The sequence below is a fragment of the Cydia strobilella genome, chromosome Z (genome assembly GCF_947568885.1).
Source record: "Cydia strobilella chromosome Z, ilCydStro3.1, whole genome shotgun sequence".
Taxonomy (NCBI): Eukaryota; Metazoa; Arthropoda; class Insecta; order Lepidoptera; family Tortricidae; genus Cydia; species Cydia strobilella.
In genome coordinates, this window is record NC_086068.1 from 36,637,649 (window position 1) to 36,660,836 (window position 23,188).

At 36.5% G+C, this 23,188-nt stretch overlaps 1 protein-coding gene across 2 annotated transcripts in view; it reads right to left on the minus strand.

The window, feature by feature from the left end:
• LOC134754888 (gustatory receptor 5a for trehalose-like) overlaps positions 1-23,188 on the minus strand; it is a 75,533-nt gene that overhangs the window by 6,422 nt on the left and 45,923 nt on the right. For both annotated transcript variants that reach the window (XM_063691352.1, XM_063691353.1), the window contains exons 7-8: positions 16,440-16,603; positions 6,508-6,676 (exon numbers count right to left, since the gene is read on the minus strand). In XM_063691352.1, coding sequence (XP_063547422.1) covers positions 6,508-6,676; positions 16,440-16,603 — 333 coding nt within the window. The remainder of the gene's footprint in view (positions 1-6,507; positions 6,677-16,439; positions 16,604-23,188) is intronic.

A 23,188-nucleotide genomic window follows, 5' to 3' on the forward strand; every position in this document is an offset into this window, starting at 1 on the left:
GCTGTTAAAGAATGTACAATATAATCAAGGGTTCCCTGCAACAGGTGAGAGCAGGGGTATAGCAGGATCGGCGGCCACTGATCTGACCGTCGACAGACAGTCTTTTTAGTTAAGTCTAATTTATTAGCAAGTAGTGCGGACCCTGATCTCACTTGTAGTAGTACCCTGACACTCATCATGTCATATATATTAGTTTTTATGTCTTATTACTGCTATATTTGTAGGAAATATGCATGTTATCTTGTCTTCATAAGTAGAAAAAGTGTTATTGTTTCTAAGGACAACTTGCCGCTGTCTCAGTCTCAGATGTATATGTGTATGCTAATTATGTCATTTGCTACATGCTATAAGGCAAATAAACATAAACTAAATCTCATAATAATCCAAATGCTATGCTGTATTTTTTATAAGGTTACTCATGCATCCATTATTTCTGGTAATATTTTTTATACTCAAAAACACCTTAGTCAAGTCTCACAAATAGCCAAGCAAATAAATAAAATGAAACCACAAGTGCCTTCCTGCAATTTTGGATATGTAAACAAACTGTGTTACTAATATTAGACACCATCACATACTCGCTCCCAATACCATCATCCATTATCATGAAAATAGTCGTGCTATTAACATTAAACATAATTGTTCGCACAATAATTATAGTAACAATAATCTCTTTAATAAAATAGGTCGACAAAAAGTACATAATTTAACTTTAGCTTTACTAAATGTCCGTTCATTAAATACAGGACGTGATGAGTTACAAATTATCATAGATAGATATAAACCTGACATAATGGCGTTGAACGAGACGTGGTTACGACCAGGGGAACAAAAGTTTATTCCAGCAATCCCAGGATATACCTTGAAAAGTAACCCACGTCCCGGAGGGCAAAAGGGAGGGGGGAGTCGGTTTCTACGTTCGTAAAGGGGTACAAACACGTATTAAACAGTACCCAGCGTCATCGCTGGAGCAGATGTGGTTAGAAATAAAGATAAGCGCGATAGGGCGGTTCGCCGTAGGCACGGCGTACAGACCTGAATCCGTATCAGTTGACAACGCCATAGATGCACTCAGTGAATCACTGGACATGTTTGGAGGATGCAAGGGCACCTTTTTACTTACAGACTTCAACGTAAACCTAATGGTAGATAGTCCAAATAATAGAAAACTGGAAACATTCTTGGTACAAAGAAACTTTTCACAATTAATAAAGGAGCCGACTAGGGTTACAGTAGACAATCAATCGCTATTAGACCTTTTTATAACAGATAGTCCTAACCTATGCAAAAGGTTATGCGTACAGCACGACCACAATATTAGTGACCATTTGTTGGTTATTGCGGATTTAAATATAGTGAAACCAAACCTGTTACCCCAAACTTCCTATAAGCGATTCCTTGGAAAAATAAATCAGGATGTATTTAAAGCAGACCTAAGAAATACTCCCTGGGATCAAATAAGAGAACTCGATGATGTTAACGAGAAGGTGGAAAAATTCAATGAATTTATTTAACACTTATTTAATACACATGCACCGACTCGCCGCATCAAAGTAAAAAATCAATCGTACCCATGGATTACAGACAACATTAAAACTATGATGAATCTTAGAGACGCCGCTCTAGCAAGAGCCCGTAGGACAAAGGTAAAGGCCCATAGAGAGTATTATAAAAACCTACGTAACTACACGCATGGAGCACTGGAAAGAGAAAAACAGCTTATTTTACTCATTTTGTCAACAAAACAAGAGCCAACCGTTATAAATGTGGAAACACCTTAAAACCTCGTCTATTTTGGGAGATAATGATAAGCCTAAGATTCCACAACACCTATCCAACGCTGAAAAAATAAACGACTTCTTTTTAAAGATACCTGGACACGCTCACACAACAAAATAAATGATGTAATAAATTTATATGCGGGAAAAAATATCACTGACCAAAGTTTTCAAATAAAGGAATGCACAGAAAAACAGGTGGCCGAAATCAACTCATCAATTGACACAAAAGCGAGTGGTTATGATGGAATTTCAATTGATATGATTCGTCTCACATTGGGTGCTACTCTGTCTATAATAACGCATGTTATTAACGTGTCTTTTCAATCAAACACATTCCCAGATAGCTGGAAGATCGCCAAAGTGAGACCTATTCCCAAATCTGACCAGGCAGAGGACTACAAAGATCTTCGTCCCATAAGTATTCTTCCATTGCTATCGAAGATAGTGGAGAGGGTAGTCTGCTTGCAGCTCACAAAGTATCTAGAAGAACACAATTTACTACCTTCACAATCTGGATTTCGCAGTAAACATGGCACCGCAACAGCACTGGCGAAGGTCACAAATGATATCATCGCAGCTTCAGACCAAGGCAAGGGAACGATACTCGTCTTGTTAGACTTCTCGCGCGCTTTCGACTTCCTAAACCATACTCTTCTCTTGACAAAGCTAGCTTACTATGGGGTCTCCGAAGATTCGTGCAAATGGTTCCAGTCATTTCTCAATGGCAGGCAGCAGTATGTAGAAATACAAACTGAACACGGTGATCTGGTCAAGTCTAGCCGGAAATTTCTTACTCGAGGGACACCACAAGGGTCTATTTTGAGTCCGTTGCTGTTCATTCTATACACGGCAGATATGGTAAAACAATTGAACCACTGCAATGCTCACTTATACGCCGACGACACGCAGATATATCATTCGTTTGCACTGCGAGATATAAAATTGGCACTGAACAAAATAAATGAGGACCTGGATATAGTTCGTGACTGGTCATTTAAAAATAATCTAGTTTTAAACCCAACAAAATCACAGTATATTATTATTGGACGCAAAAAACAACGAGAAAATATCCTTGCACAAAACCCCAATATTTGGATAGGAGCAGAGCCAGTTATCCGTGTGGAAAAGGTGAAAAATCTTGGCCTGATCTGAGACGGAGAAATGCGCTTTATGGAGCACGACTCAAATCCCTATACAGGATAAGGAAGGACTTGACAGAGAAAGTAAGAGAAACTCTCATTGAATCATTAGTCCTATCGCAGCTTAATTACTGTGATATTGTATAAGGTCCTAGGCTTCTAGAAGAGACAAAAAAATATATTCAGCGAGTACAAAATGCATGTACGCGCTTTTGTTACAGCATTCCAAAAAGAGCACACATCTCACCCTACCTTAACAGCAAAGGTATACTGAACATGGCAAGTCGAAGGCATCTGCACCTCGCCGCTACGGTTCGTAAAGTGATAGAGTCAGAGACACCACGTTATCTATTTGACGAACTAAAGTGGATTAAAGATATACACGATAGACCATTGAGAACCCACCGAAAGTTTGAGCTTGTAATTCCGAAACACAATAAAACATCTTTCAGAGGAAGTTTTAAATATGCTGCAACAAAAATCTGGAACGACTTACCGCCACCCCTGTAAGAGCCAATGCATTTCCTAATGAAGACGTACCTTCTTCAAATACAACAGGAAAATAATCGTTCTTGCAAAAATAGATATTAGCACCTACTTTCCTCGTCTGTTAAATTTTACATATAAAGCTGTCTTTTGTTTTACTAACCTTAACATAACCAATGCTCACACACACACACACACACACACACACACACACACACACACACACACACACACACACACACACACACACACACACACACACACACACACACACACACACACACACACACACGCACGCACGCACGCACGCACGCATACCGCACATGCATAATAAATGGCACCATAATTTTCCAACTAATTAAATTGTAATACTAGGATAATGCTTGGCAGAGGGAACAGTCTGAAAATCAACGCTGGGCGTCACCAGCTGACCTAGCATATGTTGAGACTGGTATCCTATTACCAAACACTAAAAAATCAATAGTTTAAGTTACCTACACCATAATGTTTCTGTTTCTGTGTTTTTTTTTCATCGCTGTACTATTTTAAATTGTGTCTGGTAATAAACGTATTTTTTTTTTCTAGATATGGACTTCCGTGTACCCTTGGTTCGGGCAATGATGTCAAAATTTTCTCTTCAGAATTTAATGCTTTTTGTAAAAATAATGGTATTTTGTATCTCACATCGCCTATTTACCACCCCTCTGCCTAAAATTCTGTTAAAAGTTGTGAAAAAATGATTCAAAGTATATTATTGTCAGACAGTACCTTAAAACAACATGATTTAAATGAAAAATTATTGGGGTTCCTTTTTGATTATAGGAATACTATCCATTGTGCTACAGGGAAAACTCTAGCATCACTTATGCTGGGAAGCGATTTACGATGTAGATTATATTTAGTTAAACCATAAACATACAATATTGGGTCAGATAATCAAAGCTAAATCGATGTTTTGAATTGGGAGAAACAGTTTGGGCTAAATGGTTTAAGGGTCGGAAAGGTTATTGGTCGATAGCGACAATATTAGATTGTATAGGTAACCGAATATTTTCTGTAAAATTTCAGGATAACGATGTTACCTCGAAAAGGCATATCGACCAAATAATTAAATACGTAGGGAATAAAGAGCCATTCAGAAACTATTGAGCCAATCTCCTTAACGCCACTAATCCTTAATGTTAGACCAATCAACATCCTCAGACCCCATTTTACCGGCCACTGAAGATTTGCAAGAATTGAGCTCAGGCTCATCTCCCCAGTTGGAGGTTAATGTCGAAACGGGAAATAAGGAAGGGGAAGAGAAGAAGAAGTGGAGGCGACTGACCAGCCGACCACGGACGCTGTGTCGTCAGGGTCAGGCATGCCTATCGTTTGCTCAACAAAAGGACGCCCAAGAAAAAAGGTTGACTATAAACAATATTTTTAAATTATTTCTTTGTTATAGGTCTCAAAATTGTAGGTATAATTATAATAGTAGTAAGGTAGTAATAGGTTTTGTCTATCTACTCGAAACGCTGCGTCAGTAATAAACTAGTGTCCACTGAGTACGGTCGTTTGCCTTATCGCCACTTAACCTATACCCATAATATAGCAGCTTCACAATGTTTTAGTACCTAGCTACCATACAAACCGGTAATCAGGGCTGCCAGTACATAAATCTTGATTATACGATCCAGTGCCTTCAACTATACGAAATTCGATTGCATTATACGAGTACACTAATTCTAAAAAAATGGGCTAATTTTAAATCAATATTTTTAAAACTGACGCGTATTTAAGTAGGTATAGCCGGTCAAACAACTTTTGAAAGAAAAAGGAGCGAAATTCAAATTTTCTATGGGACGATTACAGGGATAGAACATAGTTGCCGTTCCATTAAATCATTACGATATTTGTTCATTCAATATAGTTGGTCAAACCAAATTGTCAGTAAATAAGAACAAAAAAAAACTATACTCAGCCTTTTCTTTTGGGTGCAGCTAGTACTAGTGTAAGACAAAGATATTATGATTCTCCCTGTCTATGTTTGAAATGAGACAGTCCTTTGACAAACTATAGCTGAGCTTGTCAAGACACTTTTACTATTATTGGGTCGTGTTTAAGCTCCAACTTCCCGCTTACCACCCAAAGCAAAACCAACCCTCCCCAAGTGTTTTATTAAGCGAAGCGGCGGGCCGAAGCCCCGACGCTGAGCTTCGAAACCCAGCGAAGGCCGAAGGCCGAGCTCCGCGTAGGGCCGAAGGCCCGAAGCGTCCCTTACGATTTCCCAAGCACGCGAGGCCGAAGGCCGAGCTTCGGGAATGAAGTGCTCGCATGCGGATCTTTCCTTTCTACCAAAAGTACAACTTCATTACTTTTTTCCCTTTGGAGCCACGCTACGCCACGATTCCCGTACTATTCCTTTGAAGTTTCAAAAAAACCGACAACTTCCCGATTGCCCGCCACGGCTGAGAACTGACGGCCAGTCGTCCGCCATTGTATACCATTGCCCCCTGTACACAATGGCGATGACATGGCATGGCCCATCCTTCACCACTATGTACTGGGGCCTTAACAGTATTGGCACCCTGATTGTCAGTAGTTTGACATCCGTGTTTTTTTTTCGTATCCAATTATACCGATTGACCACCTATACGTGATAGATACGAAAACAATTTGATTATACGAGTTTCGTATCCAATTATACGATCTGGCAGCCCTGCCGGTAATAAAGCTGGTCGCTAATTGAGCACCTCCCTACCTTATATCATGTATCTACCGTGCATTGCGAATTTCAGGTTCAAAACAACAGTAACGGCCTCGGGAATGAATACATATATTTTGTTGTCATTATAAGTCTAAGTCTGTAAGGAATATCATTTGATATTTACCACGAGCTGTTCGGGGAAGAAAAATATTGTGAGGAAACCTGCATATTATAGGCTAGGCGTGGGGACTATATAGTAATGTCGCGTTGCAATACGGCAGCAGTAATGCTGCCGACTGCATTACTGCACGAAACGCCAAAAAGGTAATTTCATCAAGCAATTTATATTTGTCATTTTGTTCATTTATCACCTCCGTTCTGTTAAATATGTACATCCATATCTGCAACTTACTTCTACATTGTAGTAGTGTCTGTCACTAGCATGGAGGTGCCGGAGAGCTTTCGTGGAGTGCACGTTTATATCGGCAGCCGCGAGCACAACGCAACTCACTCTGACGCATAGCCACACCAACGACACCACGTAGTACAAACGTTTTATCAAATCTCCAGAAAGTCCTTGTCTAAAACATATAGGTACATATATATAATATAATGTATGTATTTTAATTTGATCCTGATGCTATGTAGCCAATTAGTGTATTTTTGTAAATACATATTAAAATAAAGGGGACGAGTAATAGGGACGGATTAAACTAACTGCACAAACTTTGGAATGAAGAAGTGTGGAAGTGCCAGCATAAACGTCGAATTTCTATGAAATTATGACTGAGGTAAAATTAGATGCAGAGTTGGCTTGGCCCCACTAAAAAGAACATGTTCAAATATTTAGTAAGCTCGTATTTTATAGTTTTCGTCAGCAGCTGCTGATTAAAGTGAACATCAATGTCGCTTGAGCTATACTATAACTAATACCCAAATCATTATTACAGTTGCTCAAAAAGTGTTACTTTACGAAGCTGTTTATCGTGCGGAAAGTTTGTTTTCGCGAACTAGTGCTTTTGACTTTTCCATTTTTTTTTTTTTTTTTGTTCCAATTCATGGCTACTTATTGATGAGTGTTTATTAGTTTCCTTTAAACGCCGTAATCAATATAAAAACCTACCGTTAATGTAAGAATACGAAAATTATACATATTTCATATATTATTACTTACCTCTTCATCATTATAACACGTTTATTTTTTAATATGAAATATTGAAAACCCGTTCTTAATAAGTTGTCTGAATGGAACGGAATTGGATGGTAGAGGTAGGAAAAGTAGGAATAACTGCCGAAGCTGGCGTTTTTTCTTACTGCAAGCATGTTTTAAGTTTCCAAAGGCAACATTCGATATTGTTTTTTTGTTCGATACACGTGCGGAAATGTCATTCTTTACTCGTCCCGAGTCTTGCTACTCGTGACAAGATATCTCGGTAGTCGGTGCTCTTGAAGTAATGACATACTTTCCGCACTAGCATCAAAATGTACTTAACATTATATACTACTCGTAAGAAAATAAGGGCCACTAAGAATTTTGATCATTAGAGAATAGTTATTTACGATACAAGTGCGGAAAAGAGGAAATTCGAAACGAGTGGCGATAAATTAAAACACGACCGCAGGGAGTGTTTTAAATCGACACGAGTTGCGAATTACCTATTCGCACGTGTGTCGTACAACGTTTTACAGTATATATGGCCCTTTAAACTTTCGACATATGCACAAAAAGTGCTCTTTTACGCACTAGTGCGAGAAAGTAGCACCATATGTACTGTAAAACTAATTTCATGTTTATCTATACATCTATCTTCTATACATATAATAAAGCGGAAGAGGGTCGAAATTCTGTACATGGAAGATATTCGAAAAAAAATTGGCTGGGGATACTTAGAATCGATAACAGAACACGTTCCAACAGTTTTTAGAATTTTTGTTTGTTTGTCTGTTTATCTGTTTGTCTGTTTATTTGACCATGCATCAAATGAAAACGGCTGAACGGATTTTGATGCAAACTTTACTAATCTGCCAAAAAAACCACAGCCAGATTATAGGCTATAAAAAATTGAGAAATTTTACCCCTAAGGGGGTTAAAAAAGAGATGAAAGTTTGTATGGGGTTCAAGATTTTTATTTTAAGCTAGCAATTTGAAACTTTGTAAAAAGATATATTATTGAAATACAAAAAAACTAATTTCAGCGTTTTTGAAAATTCATCCCCTAAGGAGGTGAAAAATAGGTTGAAAGTTTGTATGGAGATAAAAAATTTTTTCGAGTGCGTTACTTGAAACTTTGTACCTACTTATATGGGCATATTATTATAATACAGGAAAAGTGATTTCAGCGTTATCAAGAATTCGTCCACTAACGGGTTTAAAAGGGAGTTGAAAGTTTGAATCCATTACAAATGCTTTAAAACTTCTTAGAAAGGTATATTTAGACGATTACAAAAATAGTAGATTGTGTCACAAGGGAGCAAAATGACATATTTACGGCGAGGGCGTACAATTGGATCCTAAACAAAGCGAAGGATTCTATAATAGAATCACGAGAGTAGCAAGGGGTTCTAAAGTAGAATCCTGAGCGTAGTGAGGGATTCAAGTGTGTTACGCCCAAGGTGGAAATAATTTTGCTACCATGTGACACATATTGCTTTTCACATCATCTATGAGGTAATTATAATGTTTAAAACTATTATTTAAATAATGTGAATAAAATAATGTGAAGATAAAAAAAAATGTGAAAAAAATGTAAAAATAGTGACCTAGAACAAAAAAGTGTTACTTTGATCCCTCTCAGCAGGGAAAAAAAGTGCCACTTTGATCCCTCCTAGCAGGGAAGAAAAAGCCTTTTTTCGGATTGGTAATGTGAAAAAGTAATTTCGACGTTTTTGGAAATTTAATGCCTCAGGGGGTTGAAAAGGGGATGAAAGTTTGTCTTGGGGTACAAATTTTATTTTAAGCTAGGAACTTGAAACTTTGCAAAAAGGTATTATATTAAAATAAAAATCCATCCATAAATGGAAAATTGTACGCCTTACGGCACAACATAGTGATACAATGATTATGTGAGACCTGTACTTATGTACCTTACCTATGTTGAACAAATAAATGCTTTTGACTTTTTGACTTTTGACTTTTAAAAAGTAAGAAAATTACTTTCAGAGTTTTTAAAAATTCATCCCCCAAGGTGGTGAAAAATGGGTTAAAAACTTTATCTTGATAACTATATCATTTAAGCTACTAGGCCAAGTTAGGTATCGTTTTTGTATAATTCGGGTATGCTGAATTCATTTATTATAGGGGCTGAGCTGTAGGCTACCTATGGGGTCACAGGTGGTGGATAGTGAACGGCCACCAGATATGGTGGTTAGCTGCGAATACGTGAATAAGCAGTCCCCAACCAAACAGCGGCAAGATTACCAGGACGTGATGGAAAGCCCAGTGGGATGGGCTTGCCTAAAAAATATCACACTAGTCCCAAGACGATCTTGCGACATGGCGAATAAATGCCGCCAGTAAATAGGCATTCCCCTAGTACCCGGCAGCAGGGATACTAGTAGTGGCAGAGGGCCGAAGAAAGGGATTTCTGGAAGGGCTTCTGTACATAAATCAGAAGGCGGGAAACCGGCTTTTGAACTGCGGTGCGGAAAGCAAGGGAGGAAACTACCGCGCTACATTTTTCCTCAAAAAAGGAGTAATGAAAAATGACAACAAGTAATGAATTATTGGTTCTTGACAACGGGGTTCCACGAAGAAAAATGCCGTGGCGGTCCGAGTCCGGCAGGTGCAGACGCAAGGCTGAATCGGTCGTCATCATGCGAAATCCTTGCCAGATAGGGACGTGAAATGTGAGGACAATGTTAGTGGATGGAAAGGTAGAGGAAATGAAGATGGAGATGGAAAGGTTAAAAATAGATATTCTAGGACTAAGTGAGGTCCGGTGGGGTGGTAGTGGAGATTACTGGGATGGAGATTTTAGGATTATATATACAGGAGAGAATCAAGGAGCCAACGGAACTGCAATAGTATTCAACAAGAAATGGGGCCAGCTAGTGGATAACACGATTCATCATAGTGACAGAATAACCGCTGTGAAAATTAAATCTCAACCCTTAGACACAGTTATAATACAAGTCTACATGCCCACCGGTAGGTATAGTGACGATACAGTTGAAGAAATATACAATTCCCTTGATAGTATTTTAGATTCAGTCAAGGACAAATATAATCTTATTGTAATGGGAGATTTCAACTCAGTTGTTGGGGAGGGATCAGAAGGAAATATAGTGGGAAAATATGGACTAGGGAAAAGAAATCCAAGAGGAGACAGAATGGTACAGTTTTGCAAAGAGAACAATTTAGTTGTTACTAACTTAACTAGTTGTTACTTTTTTTAAACTTCCAAAGAGACGGATTTACACGTGGAAAATGCCCGGAGATATAGGACGTTACCAATTAGATTATATACTAGTTAAGTCCACATTTAGAAATCAAGTAGAATCATGTAAAGCCTATCCCGGAGCTGATCTAAACACTGACCATAACCTAGTACTAAGTAAACACAACTTTTACAGTAGAAAACAAAAAAGGAAACAAAAGCCAAAGAAACTTGATCTTAAGAATCTTAGTGATAAGAATAGCAATACAAGAGTGCAATTTAGTAATAAAGTAGGAGATACATTGAAGGAGTATAAGAATGCAGATGTATGTAATAATTTAAGTATAAATGATAAGTGGGGCAAAATAAGAGACATTCTGACATCCTCAACCGAAGAATGTATAAAAAGGGAGAAAATAGTACCGAGAAAAAACTGGATGACTTCTGAAATTATGGATTTAATGATACAAAGGAGGAAATTCAGGAATGGAAGTGATGAAGACAGTATAAAGCAGTACAAAAGACTAACTAACAAAATTACAACAAAATGCAGAGAATGCAAAGAGAAAGATACCTTAGAAATGTGCCAAAAAGTTGAAGATTTAATTCAAAGGGGTCAAATGGATAAGGCTTACAATACTATAAAAACTGTGCACAAAAAACATACAACAAAAAGTACGACAATTTTGGACGAACAGGGTAACATATTAATAAATAATAGTGAAATACTAGAGAGATGGAAGAGGTATATTGAAGAACTTTATAAGGGAGAGGGATTGAATGAAGATGATATGGAAGATGAGAGACTGGTAGAGGATTATGATATGGGTCCAGCTATTCTCAAGGAAGAGTTTGAAAAAGCCTTGTCATGTATCCACAGTGGAAAAGCCGCAGGAGATGATGGAATATATATTGAAATGATAAAATATGCCGAATGTGAACCCATGAAAGACGAGATTTTTAGACTAATAGAAAAAAATGTATGCTACAGGACAGTTACCATCAGACTTCATAATTAGTAAAACAGTTTCACTTCCGAAAAAACTAAACACTCTAAAATGCGAAGAACATCGAACCTTAAGCCTTATTTCACAAGCATCCAAAATTTTACTTAAAGTTATCCAAAACCGATTACGGCCAATAGCTGAACGACACTTAGGACCAGATCAATATGGGTTTAGGCAAAATAAAGGAACCAGAGAGGCAATTTTGGCGCTTAGAAATATAGTTGACAGGCGACTGGAGGTAAACCTAGACACTCATATAGCTTTTATTGATCTCGAAAAAGCTTTCGACAAGGTGGATTGGAAAAAGATGATGGGTATCCTACGTGAAATTGGAGTCGACTACAGGGATAGAAAGATCATTTATGAACTTTATAAGAACCAGGAGCCCATTATCGAAGTAGGAGAAGAGAGAGGGAAAGCCAGAATCAGACAAGGAGTGAGACAGGGGTGTCCACTATCACCACTCATCTTTAATATTTTCATAGAACAGGCCATAAAAATTATAACAGAATCAGATTTAGGAGGAATTAAAGTAAACGAAAACAAAATTCATTTCATACGTTTTGCGGACGATATCGCGGCATTTGCCAATAACGGAAGTCAATTACAGCAACTAGTCTCCAAAATGGATGAAATTTTTATTAAATTCGGACTTAAAATAAATTGCAAAAAAACTAAAACTCTTACAGTTGCAAAAAACATTCTGACAGCATCGAACCGCCCAAAAGTTTACAAACCCATCATACTACAGGACACACCCATAGAACAAGTCAATCAGTACAAATATTTAGGAAGCGTGATAACCAATGACTCTAGATGCACCGAAGACATTAAGCAGAGAATCGCTATGGCTAAAGGAGCCTTCAATAACAAAAAAGACCTACTTAAGGCACGCATTTCCAAAAAAGCCAAGAAACGATTGATAAAAGTGTTTATCTGGAGCATTGCGTTGTATGCGAGTGAGACGTGGACACTGAGACAAAAAGACAGAAAAAGGTTGGAAGCTTTCGAAATGTGGTGTTGACGGAGGATGGAACGGATTAGCTGGACTGAAAGAAAGACGAATGAAGAGGTTTTGAATATGGTAGGAGAAAGGCGAAGCTTATTAAATACCATAAGAAATAGGAGAGGCAAGATGTTAGGACACCTAATACGAAACGACAACTTTTTCCTTAACATCCTGGAAGGAAAAATTGAAAAGACGAGAGGCAGTGGAAAGCCTAGAATCACATAACTGAGCCAAGTAAAAGAGAATGCATCGTACGAGCAAATCAAAAGACTGGCTCAGGAAAGAAAGGACTGGCAATTACTCCACCGACAAGAGCAAAGCTCTTAAGTGATGATGATGATGATGAATTCATTTATGATATCACAATGACACCATTCCGGAGTGAAAACACAAAAAATATGAAAAAATAATACTTTTTTTAATTCCTCTTCACGCTTAAACGGCAGAACCAGTTTAGTTTAAATTTGGTATAGAGATAGTTTGAGTCCTAGGGAAGAGCATAGGATAGTTTTAATCTCAAACATCATCCCCTTAAGGGTGTGAAAAGGGAGGTGGAAATTTGTATGGGATTCAATAACCGCTGAACCGATTTAGATAAAATTTGGTATAGAGATAGTTTGAGTCCCGTAGAAGAACATAGGGTAGTTTTTATCAAAATAATTTTTAATAAAAAAAACCGACTTCAATGGGGGATGCCGCTGAAAGTTCACTTATTGTTGATAGTGCACTCTTAGATTCCAGACAATGACATGAAAAAGACAGCATCTTTTGGCTAATTATATATAAAAAGGAGGTGAAACCACCCACTTTTCTAGTAGCATTTCGTTTTTGTAAGGGTCGTAGTTCTAACCTAACCTAACCTCCTTTCCTGATAGCATTTCGTTTCTGTAAGGGTCACAGCTCTAACCTAACCTAACCTACTTTTCTGATAGCAGTTCTGTTCTGTAAGAATCGCAGTTCAAAACCCACCCACCCACCTAACCCACTTTTCTAGTAGCATTTTCGGGTCCGGGTCTGGGTCCGGATCCGAGCCCGGGTCCGTGTCCGACTGTCCGAGTCCAAGTTTGGGTCAGAGTTCAGTCCGGGTCCGGGTCCGAGTTGGGGTCCATGTCCAGACCCGGGCCCGGGTCCGAGTCCGGAACCAAGTTTGGGTCTGGATCCATAAGGAAGAGAACAAATCGCCAAACGTGAACTATGTGTCATTGAAGAGTTCCATTCTGATCATCATCACTAGTTCCACTTCATCAAATGTCACTTTTTTTAATGTAAATGCTGGATTTGTTAATGAAAATACAAAAATCACTATATGTATGCCTTTCACATTTGAGGAGTTCCCTCGGTTCCTCGTGGGTCTCATCATCAGAACTCGAGCTTGACAAAAATATGTCTTAAAAACTTAAGTTGCTTAACAAACATAAAGAAGAGGACAAATCGCCAAACGTAAACTATGCGTCATTAAAGAGTTCCATTCTGATCATCATCAGTAGTTCCACTTCATCAAATGTCACTTTTTAAAATGGAAATGCTGGATTTGCTGATAAAAATACAAAAATCACTATATGTATGCCTTTCACATTTGAGGAGTTCCCTCGATTCCTCATGGATCCCATCATCAGAACTCGAGCTTGACAAAAATGTTTCTTGAAAACCTAACTTGCTTATCAAACATAACGAAGAGGACAAATCGCCAAACGTGAACTATGCGTCATTGAAGAGTTCCGTTCTGATCATCATCAGCAGTTCCACTTCATCAAATGTCACTTTTTTAAATGTAAGTGCTTGATTTGTTGATGAAAATACTAAAATCACTATATGTATGCCTTTAACATTTGAGGAGTTCCCTCGATTCCTCATGGATCCCATCATCAGAACTGCTTTTTGACAAAAACGAGACCAATCTGTATGTATATACTTACAATCAAAAAAAGAATTTTCAAAATCGGTCCAGAAATGACGGAGTTATGGAGTAATAAACATAAAAAAATACATACAACCGAATTGAGAACATCCTCCTTTGAAATCTTGAAGTCGGTTAAAAAATACCTTAAAACTGAAAAGGAAGGTGTAATACTGTAGGGGGAATCAATAACCGCCTGAACTGATTTACATGAAATCTACGTATACGTCTTTTGATTTAGTTGGAAATAATACTAAACGACTTAGAACCTAATCCTAAACATCCCCACCCCCCTGCATCAAAATTCTGGGTAGCTCCACTTCTTAAATATGTACATCTTAGGAACACCAAGATTAATTCTGCCAAAGGAAATCTTTTATTCAGAAAACGCCGTATTTGACATTTTTATCGCTTGAGCACACTCATCTAATTAAAGTTAGGTTGCACCTGAATCTTATAGCGCTACTGAGGAAGGAGGTGCAAACTTGTTCTTCAAATATGTGCTACGACTATCGGGTACCCTGCCAAACTAACAGATGGCCCTGAAATTAGTACGTTGTGACATGAATAAGCCACCGAGGAAGAATTTCGCCAAATTAACTCAAGTTTAGAAGAGACCCCCTCTTCAACGGACCCCGGATATCAACAAATTAATTTTTTTAATTGAACAATAAATTAATTGCCACACATTGCACAGTGCCATCTTTTGGGGAACAGAGTAAACATTAAGTAATCAAGTATTCATAGTTACATAGTGGTAAAATCAACACGCATATCAACACGCGTTTAATTGCATAGGTAATTATTAATTTTCTCCATCATGAATTATACCTAATCGTAATTATATCGCATCCATATTCATACGTATCGCATCCTTTAAGCACTTAAGACGAAAGTGGAGGACCCGCGCGAAATCACCTTTTCGTACAACTGTTAGTCCTCATTTTCCTCTTGATATTAACATTATTCAAAATATTTTGACACAATTAGTTGTGTATCAACCACAGCTATGTCCCGTGTACGTTTGTGTTTTTGTACTTTTTAATTACTTATTATACATCCCCCTCATCCCGAGCAACTTCCCGTTCCGCTTCAAGCGCCTACAGGTCCCCGTGAGCGTCTGTATCGCCATGACCATCAACAAGTCACGGGCAGACGCTGCGCGCCGCCGGCGTCATGCTTACGAGTAGACTGATTTGACTGGAGGACCGATTTGGATAATATTTGCCATGGACATGATTTGGATAGGTACAGTCAAGGACGTAAAAATACAAAAATGGTACTGTATCGTTCGATATACACCTACTACTGTCGTTTAAATCACGTCAAAAATTTGAATAAGGGAAAATAAAAATGATTTTGGAGTGTAGTTTTATTTAGTGTTACCTAATTGTAAAATATTTTATCTGGACTACAGTCCTCTATCGTATCCATCTGTCAACTTTACTTCAAGTTCCGCCTCCAGAGGAAGAGGGAGATAAATTAGGGGTGAATTAGCCGCTTACTGACACAGACCGAATTCCACGCAGGCGAAACCGCGGGCACAGCTAGTTGAAATATATATGTGAAACAATTGACTACTTGTTTATTTTTTATTCAATAGTCAAAAATTATTACAACCTGGTACCCCAAAGATGCGAAAAGGAAAAGAAGCAGACCTTACCCCAGATGGGAAGATGACATAAGAGCTATCGCTGGACCAACATGGACAAAAAGAGCAACCAACAGAGAGGAATGGAAGGCCTTAGGACAGTTAGGACAGACAAGTCTGAATTTTGAGTTTCAATATACAGGACACCCACATACACCTACCATACACATACTAGTTTATTTATTTATTTAGGGGGTAGTCTTATAGCAAAATATGCTTTGTATGATTTACATGCGTATTTACTATTTAGTGATTATAACGCATTAATGTTTGTGTGTTAATGTGCGTAAATCAAAATAACTCTTCGTACAGGTAATTGTTTTCAATTAAATGATAAAAATTAGGTAAGTTTAATCAATTATAAACATGTAAATATTACAATTGGCTATAAAATAGGTACTCACGTTATCCCTAGAAATAACTGTAGACAAATGAAGTAAAAGTTGACAAGGTTTGAAAGCAGGATGAGCCCGCCCAGTGACTTATCCAATCGGCGTACGAGCTGGGCCTGTTTTACATACGCCTCACGTATTCTGCGCCACGTCTGTCCTTTATTGCACTCACCATGCTAAAAATATACTAAAAGTATTAATATAGGTACTAGGCATCCTACCGCCTACAAATAACATTTATATTATTCAGGAGTATGGCATATAAATGTACTACGAACCCTGTTAACCGGAGGTCAACAATTAATGGCTAAAGGCAAGTTTTCTTTTTAATGTTTTCTACCTATATATTAACCAAAACTAAATTGATACCCTGTACCAAGAGCGAGAGAACAGTAAATAGGTGCTCTCGACGGCCTATCATAATTCAAAGGGGAGAGAGGTTGTGAATGTCTTGTTTTGGATAAATAAATCATCGACCCTGCAGCTCGGACCTAGCTCAAAGCGACTATTTCCTTACGACCATTTCCTCGCCAGCCATTTTTAAAGTAAACAAAAAGATTTATTTGGCCGACTAAAAAAGCGGATAGCACTAAAGTATCGAGTGTACCTATATTTCTTGATGGTGATTAAATTGAAAGTAAAAATATTTAGTTTATCTTTATCACTCAATATTTTTCCAAAGCTGCGAACTTTACAGCCTCCTTGAACTATGTGTTCAAAAGCCCTTAATGAAAAGTATTTAGCGCACTGTTTTTTTCTCTATAACTTTGATAAGATATTTTTAGGGTTCCGTACCTCAGTTCAGTATTGCAAAAACGGTACCTTTACAGGATCACTTCGTTTAGAAAATTGTGTGCATTATAAAAAGTATTGCAAATGAAATATGATATACCGATGAAACACACTTAGACACATGCCTTTTTTTTATTGGAGATGTCAATCGATTCTTCTTCCCGAGAGATTCAATTCAAATGTTTCTAATAAACCTTCTGTATCCCAGAAAATTCCATTATGCGAAAATAAAATGTAGGTAGCGTGCACACCGCGATTAAAAACGCCCCATATAAAAAGCGCCGCCGCGGCTTTGCGACGTCACAGCATAAGCGGCTGCGTCAAAATGCTTTGCAAAAATCTCTTGTAGGAAAAGTTATTTATTTCTTACGCCGTAAAAAAGCCGTTTAAATTTACAGTTGCTTTAAGGAAGATTGGTGATTAGAAGATTATTGAAAAAAAAGTGATAATAAGGTTAATTCGGTGATTTGAAAGGCATTTTATTATAGCTAAAGCATTAAAAAAAGCGATCCTGTTCCGCAAATTCAGCATTAAAACCATCCATTATTTACAAAAAATAAAATTTTGATTGGATTTACCTTCATTTGATATAATCGATTGCAATCTTTGAAAAAACTGTGTGGATTTGTAAAATTTTGATTTAACAGACCTGGATTTATCTAGATTTGAAAAAAAATACGATTATAACTCGGGATGTGGCAGTGGCGAAATAATGTCACTAAACATAGATTGAAATAAATGCCTTAATCTAAAATTCGTAGTATAGGTACCGGCGACGATAATTATATTTTTATGTGATGGTAAGTACTGACTATGGAGGGAGCACTATTCTCTTTAAATTCTCTTTGGTATTAGGTACTTATTTGGAACTGGCTAAATTACGTTCAAATAATAAAAAAATAATGGTGACATCATCGAAATTAAACTATCGTGAGACATATTTCAAAATATTTAGATCATTACGGTTTAACTCAGTATTATTTTTAGTCGCTTTTGGCGACATGTTATGGACCTACCTACTAAGAAAATAGATATAATGTTAAAATACATACGTATAAAACATTTATATTATTACAGTAAGATACATTATTTATACGAAGGACCACAAATGAAAATGACCACTTTTATTAATGTCCACTATTCAAAATGCCCTCTTCGCAAAATGTACACCACACAGTATGTCCTCTTAATACGATGTCTACTTGTAATATTACCCAATCCAAGAATTACTCACTTTGTAAAATAACTATTTCTAGTTAATGACTATATTTCTATAATGACTAATTCTTGAAAGTACATTTTTGTAAATTGCCCAGTTATAGTTATCATCACTTCCGGAAATGACCAATTGTTGATTTAACCATTAATGTTAATATTTCGATATTTCGAAATCAGTGCCTCAAAGACTCTCCCTACGTGAGGTTTGTACGAAAAACTAATCAAATTTTGAAAAATTTCCCTTAGCCCATTTTTTTTATGGATCTGAGAGGAAAAAAAAAACCACGTAGAGAGGCTTGGTTGGGTCTTAGAACCTTAATGCTCACGGTTATGACGTGGTGTTTAGCTGTTAAAAAATATCCAAATTGCTTTGGTATCACGATTCATAACGAAACAAAATGAAAAATGGAAATAGCTTATAATAAAAATAAATTTAAACTTAGCAATAATAACTTCACTAGACTTCATAACTTACGAGTAGCTTAGTAAACATAAACATATCTTAATAAATTTAACAAAGCCACTTCTAGCTAAATTCACTTCAATCTACTTTTTTCGTTCCGCGACCTTGTACGAAATAATTTTTTTTAGAAAAACTGACGGGGAGATCTTCTCAGATTCAACTTCATGAACCAATTTTGTTAGAAGTGGATCCACACGTATATGACGATTCCGTCCATTTTTTTTGGCACGTAAAACATGATTTCATTATACGGTGCACGGTGGTCTTGATGAAAAAAAAAATGATTTCATTATACTTCTTTTTTAATTTTGAGAAAAATTAAAAAAAGGGCGGGTGCTTTCTGCCGAATCTTGCATTTATGCGATGGTGCCAACCCTCGACGGGATTAGTTGTTCTGTGAGGTTGGCACGCACAGCTTAGAATGTTTTCATTAATAAGGGGCAACCACTGCTTATTATAATATGTACTAATTTTCAAAAGTTGAAAATTTATCACTGTCAATGACTTTTCCTTGGTTTATTATGGACAACCATGTGTTTTTAATTAACCTTTCGGGCAACAAAGGCAGGTAAGATATCAAGCTGATAATTTTTGATTTTCTTTTGATTCTTTTAACTTATATGATTTAGCGTTTCGCCATGGCTTTGTTTTAATGGTAGAAACAGCCAAAAATTGTGCAATTTGGATAAAACTATTTTTATAGCGTTCATGGCCGTTAATTCGAAATCGCATTTGAAGTTCAGTACGCTTACAGACATTTCTTCTTTTATTAAATTAAAAAATCGAACATACGTTTCTTGTCTCTTGTCCGGAAGTAACCCAAAAATAAATGGGACTATGTTTGTACTTTTATCAGTTGAGCCGACATCCATGTGTAATGAATACAGTTGGAAGAAAGGCAGAGCTGATCGCTAGTACTATGCCTTATGGGAAACGGTCGAAGAGATAGTTCAGATCCGGAAACCGCTTCCAAATTTTTGTATGTTGTTGGGCATGGTACTGGGTCTCCAAAACTGCCGGGAGACAGCGGCGCCAACCATCTACTTCAGCGGAATGACGTCATCAAAATGACTCCCGCCTCGTTGCGAATATTGCATTTTGCACCCAAACTATGCATTGCACATACACGTGTGGGGTATTAAACGAAAGCCAATAAAATATTATATATTTCACTAATACACTATTGTAAGAAAAGCTCCAGCTTACATAACAACAATATATTTCTTGATCACAATATTCCGTTACAGTTCAACATCCAATCACCTCCCTTCACAATCGTCCTCCCTTCACCTCTGCCCGTTAACCGCCATGCCAGTCGCATTTTATCTCTTCCTTAAACTACCTTCAATTTACAAATGTTAACAATCAATAACTTTACTTTTAAATTTATTGAATTATAGATTGACAATGATTATTCAACTCTTTATTTCATAAAATCTTTTTCGAATAATTAGTAATTTTAAACAATCTTACACTCGTCCATCCTGACATTGTGCATGTCCTCATGCACAGTCAAACTAATCACGGTTATCATCTAATCTTACACTCGGCATGTTAAATCATCGGGCATTCAGAAAAAAAATACTTTATTACTCATGTAGTACAATTGCTTTGTCTGTCTTTATATATGTACATATTTTATTATTACCTATTGATTTAATCTATATATTCATATGATTATTTCAAATTGAATAATATACATGTATCCGTCTAAATACATAGTTTTTTTTTTAATATAAATCCAACATCACATTTTTTTATTGTATCAAATACAGCTTTTTTTTAAAATATTTTTTTATGCATCATCACATATAAAGAACATACATAACATAACTGTCGCCTGCGGTATTTCCGGACCGATATGACCTTCAAACCTTCAAGAAAAGAGCGTATTCCCATCATAAAGGCCGGCAACGCACTTACAACCCCTCTGGTGTTGCGGGTGTCCATGGGCGACGGTAATCGCTTACCATCAGGTGATCCGTCTGCTCGTTTGCCTCCTATTTCATTAAAAAAAAACATATTTCTATCTCTTTTTTTACTCATTTTAGGTGTAGCACATTATTTCTCTTGTTTTTTGATTCAGTTTGTTTTTAATGTGCTACTTGCCTAATCACTCTCATGACACAAACGTGTCTCACCACATAACTCTCTCATCTTTTTTTTTTGGTAAGTGTAGCACATTTTCTCTTTTTTTTCCATTCAGTTTGTTTTTTTAATGTGCTACTTACATTGTCACTCTCTTGACACAAACGTGTCTCACCACATAACATCTATTTCGATCTTTTTTTTTTTTGACTCATTGTAAGTGTAGCACATTATTTCTCCTGTTTTTTCTTCATACAGTTTATTTTTTAAATGTGCTACCTTATCAATCTCATATAACTAATCACAATACTGTAGCCCCCTTCATGTCTCCAATACTGCCTCATATAACTAATCACAAATATCACAATACTGGAGCTACTTCATGTCTCCAACCAATTAGGCAGTAGCCGCATATAATCTAATAACAGTAATGGAGCCCCTTCATATCTTCAGTACTATCTATACACTCAAATTAAAAGTTAAGAGGCTCAACAAGTTTCTAATAACAATGTAGTTACTCGATGCTTCAATAATTTAACAATTTAATGATTCAACTCTTCAATAACTCAAAGATTCAATAATTCAATAACTCAAAGATTCAATAATTCAGTTACTCAAAGATTCAATTATTCAATAACTCAAAGATTCAATTATTCAATAACTCAAAGGTTCAATATTACAGTAACTCAAATTATTCAATAACTCAAATCATTCAATAACTCAAATAATTCAATAACTCTTCAATAACTCAAAGATTCAATTATTCAATAGCTCAGATTCAATAACTCAAAGATTATTGGATTCTTAAATCTTTACTCAAATATTCAATTACTCTATAACTCAATAATTCGATCACTCAAACAATTCAATAACTCAAAGATTCGGTTTTCTTCTTAAAGTTAGTTTTATATGAGAACTAGTGTTTTTACATGTGTTTATACATAGTAATCATATAATTGTAATAGAATAACTTTGGTAACAGTTTAAATAGTTATATTAATTATAGAATGAAATATTATTAATAATTTTTATGATTTATTGAAAACCAACAAATTTAGTATTCAGTTTTATATTTAGTTTAGGCTATGTGCACTTACAATAGTAACATTATAAAGAGATAATAAGTAACGTATGTATTTAATACATACATATAAGATAATAGAATATGTATTGTACATTGGTCGAGTATGTATATATTATCCTGGCGTTCATACTGTATCCAGGCCTTATGTGACGGTCCGGACCGGTCCTTATGTACGTGATAACGTAATGAAATTTGGGAACCCGGCTGCAAGATCGACACATACAATGCCTTTTTGACGCATTAACTTTTTATTTTTCCTCATTCTTCTTCCAATTCGAAATAAAAAGGTGCCAACATAAAATAGCAATATGTGGCTATAATTATTCATGTACCTATTAACACATAAGGTACGGCTGTTGTCGAATGGACGAAGGAAATACTACGATAATAGTACATTGCTACAGAGGCCGTGAAGTAAAGGGTTGCCGATGAGGCCGGAAACCCCTTTTTACGCCGAGGTATGTATAGAGCTTTTCTCAAACATGCAATGAAATAATAATACAAATATTATGATGATGATGATTGTTTCATGACCTAATGTGATAGGTTATTCAGTGCGTGGGGTAATAAAGGGAAACGAAAATTTCATTATTTTTGCGCTATGATGCACGATTTAGAAGATACAGCCCTCATAGTTTTTTTTCTTCTTTTTTTTAAATATGAATTAGGGGTTGCTTAAAGGGGAACGAAAATGTTATTATTTTTGCGCTACGAGGCATGGTTTAGGAGATACAGCCCTATAAAAGATTATTTTTTGTTTTTTTGGGTTTTTTTGTTTTCAAATATTTATTTTTTACCTTACCTATAATTGGACAAACATCTAACCTCAATGTTATGTAAGCTACAGATTGTTTTTTCATGATGTATTGTCTGTTGGTGACCCCAAAAAAAAAAAAAAAAATTTTGTTCCCCTCTGGATGACCCTTAATTTATTGTTGAAAAAAAAAACATATTTTTTTTATAAGGCTTTATCTCCTAAACCATGCGTCGTAGCGCAAAAATAATACAATTTTCGTTACCCACTATGAAACCCCAAAGTAATATACAAACAATACAGTGAAAATCAAAAAAGAAAAAAAAAAGAAAAAAAAATCTTTATAGCGCTGTATCTCCTAA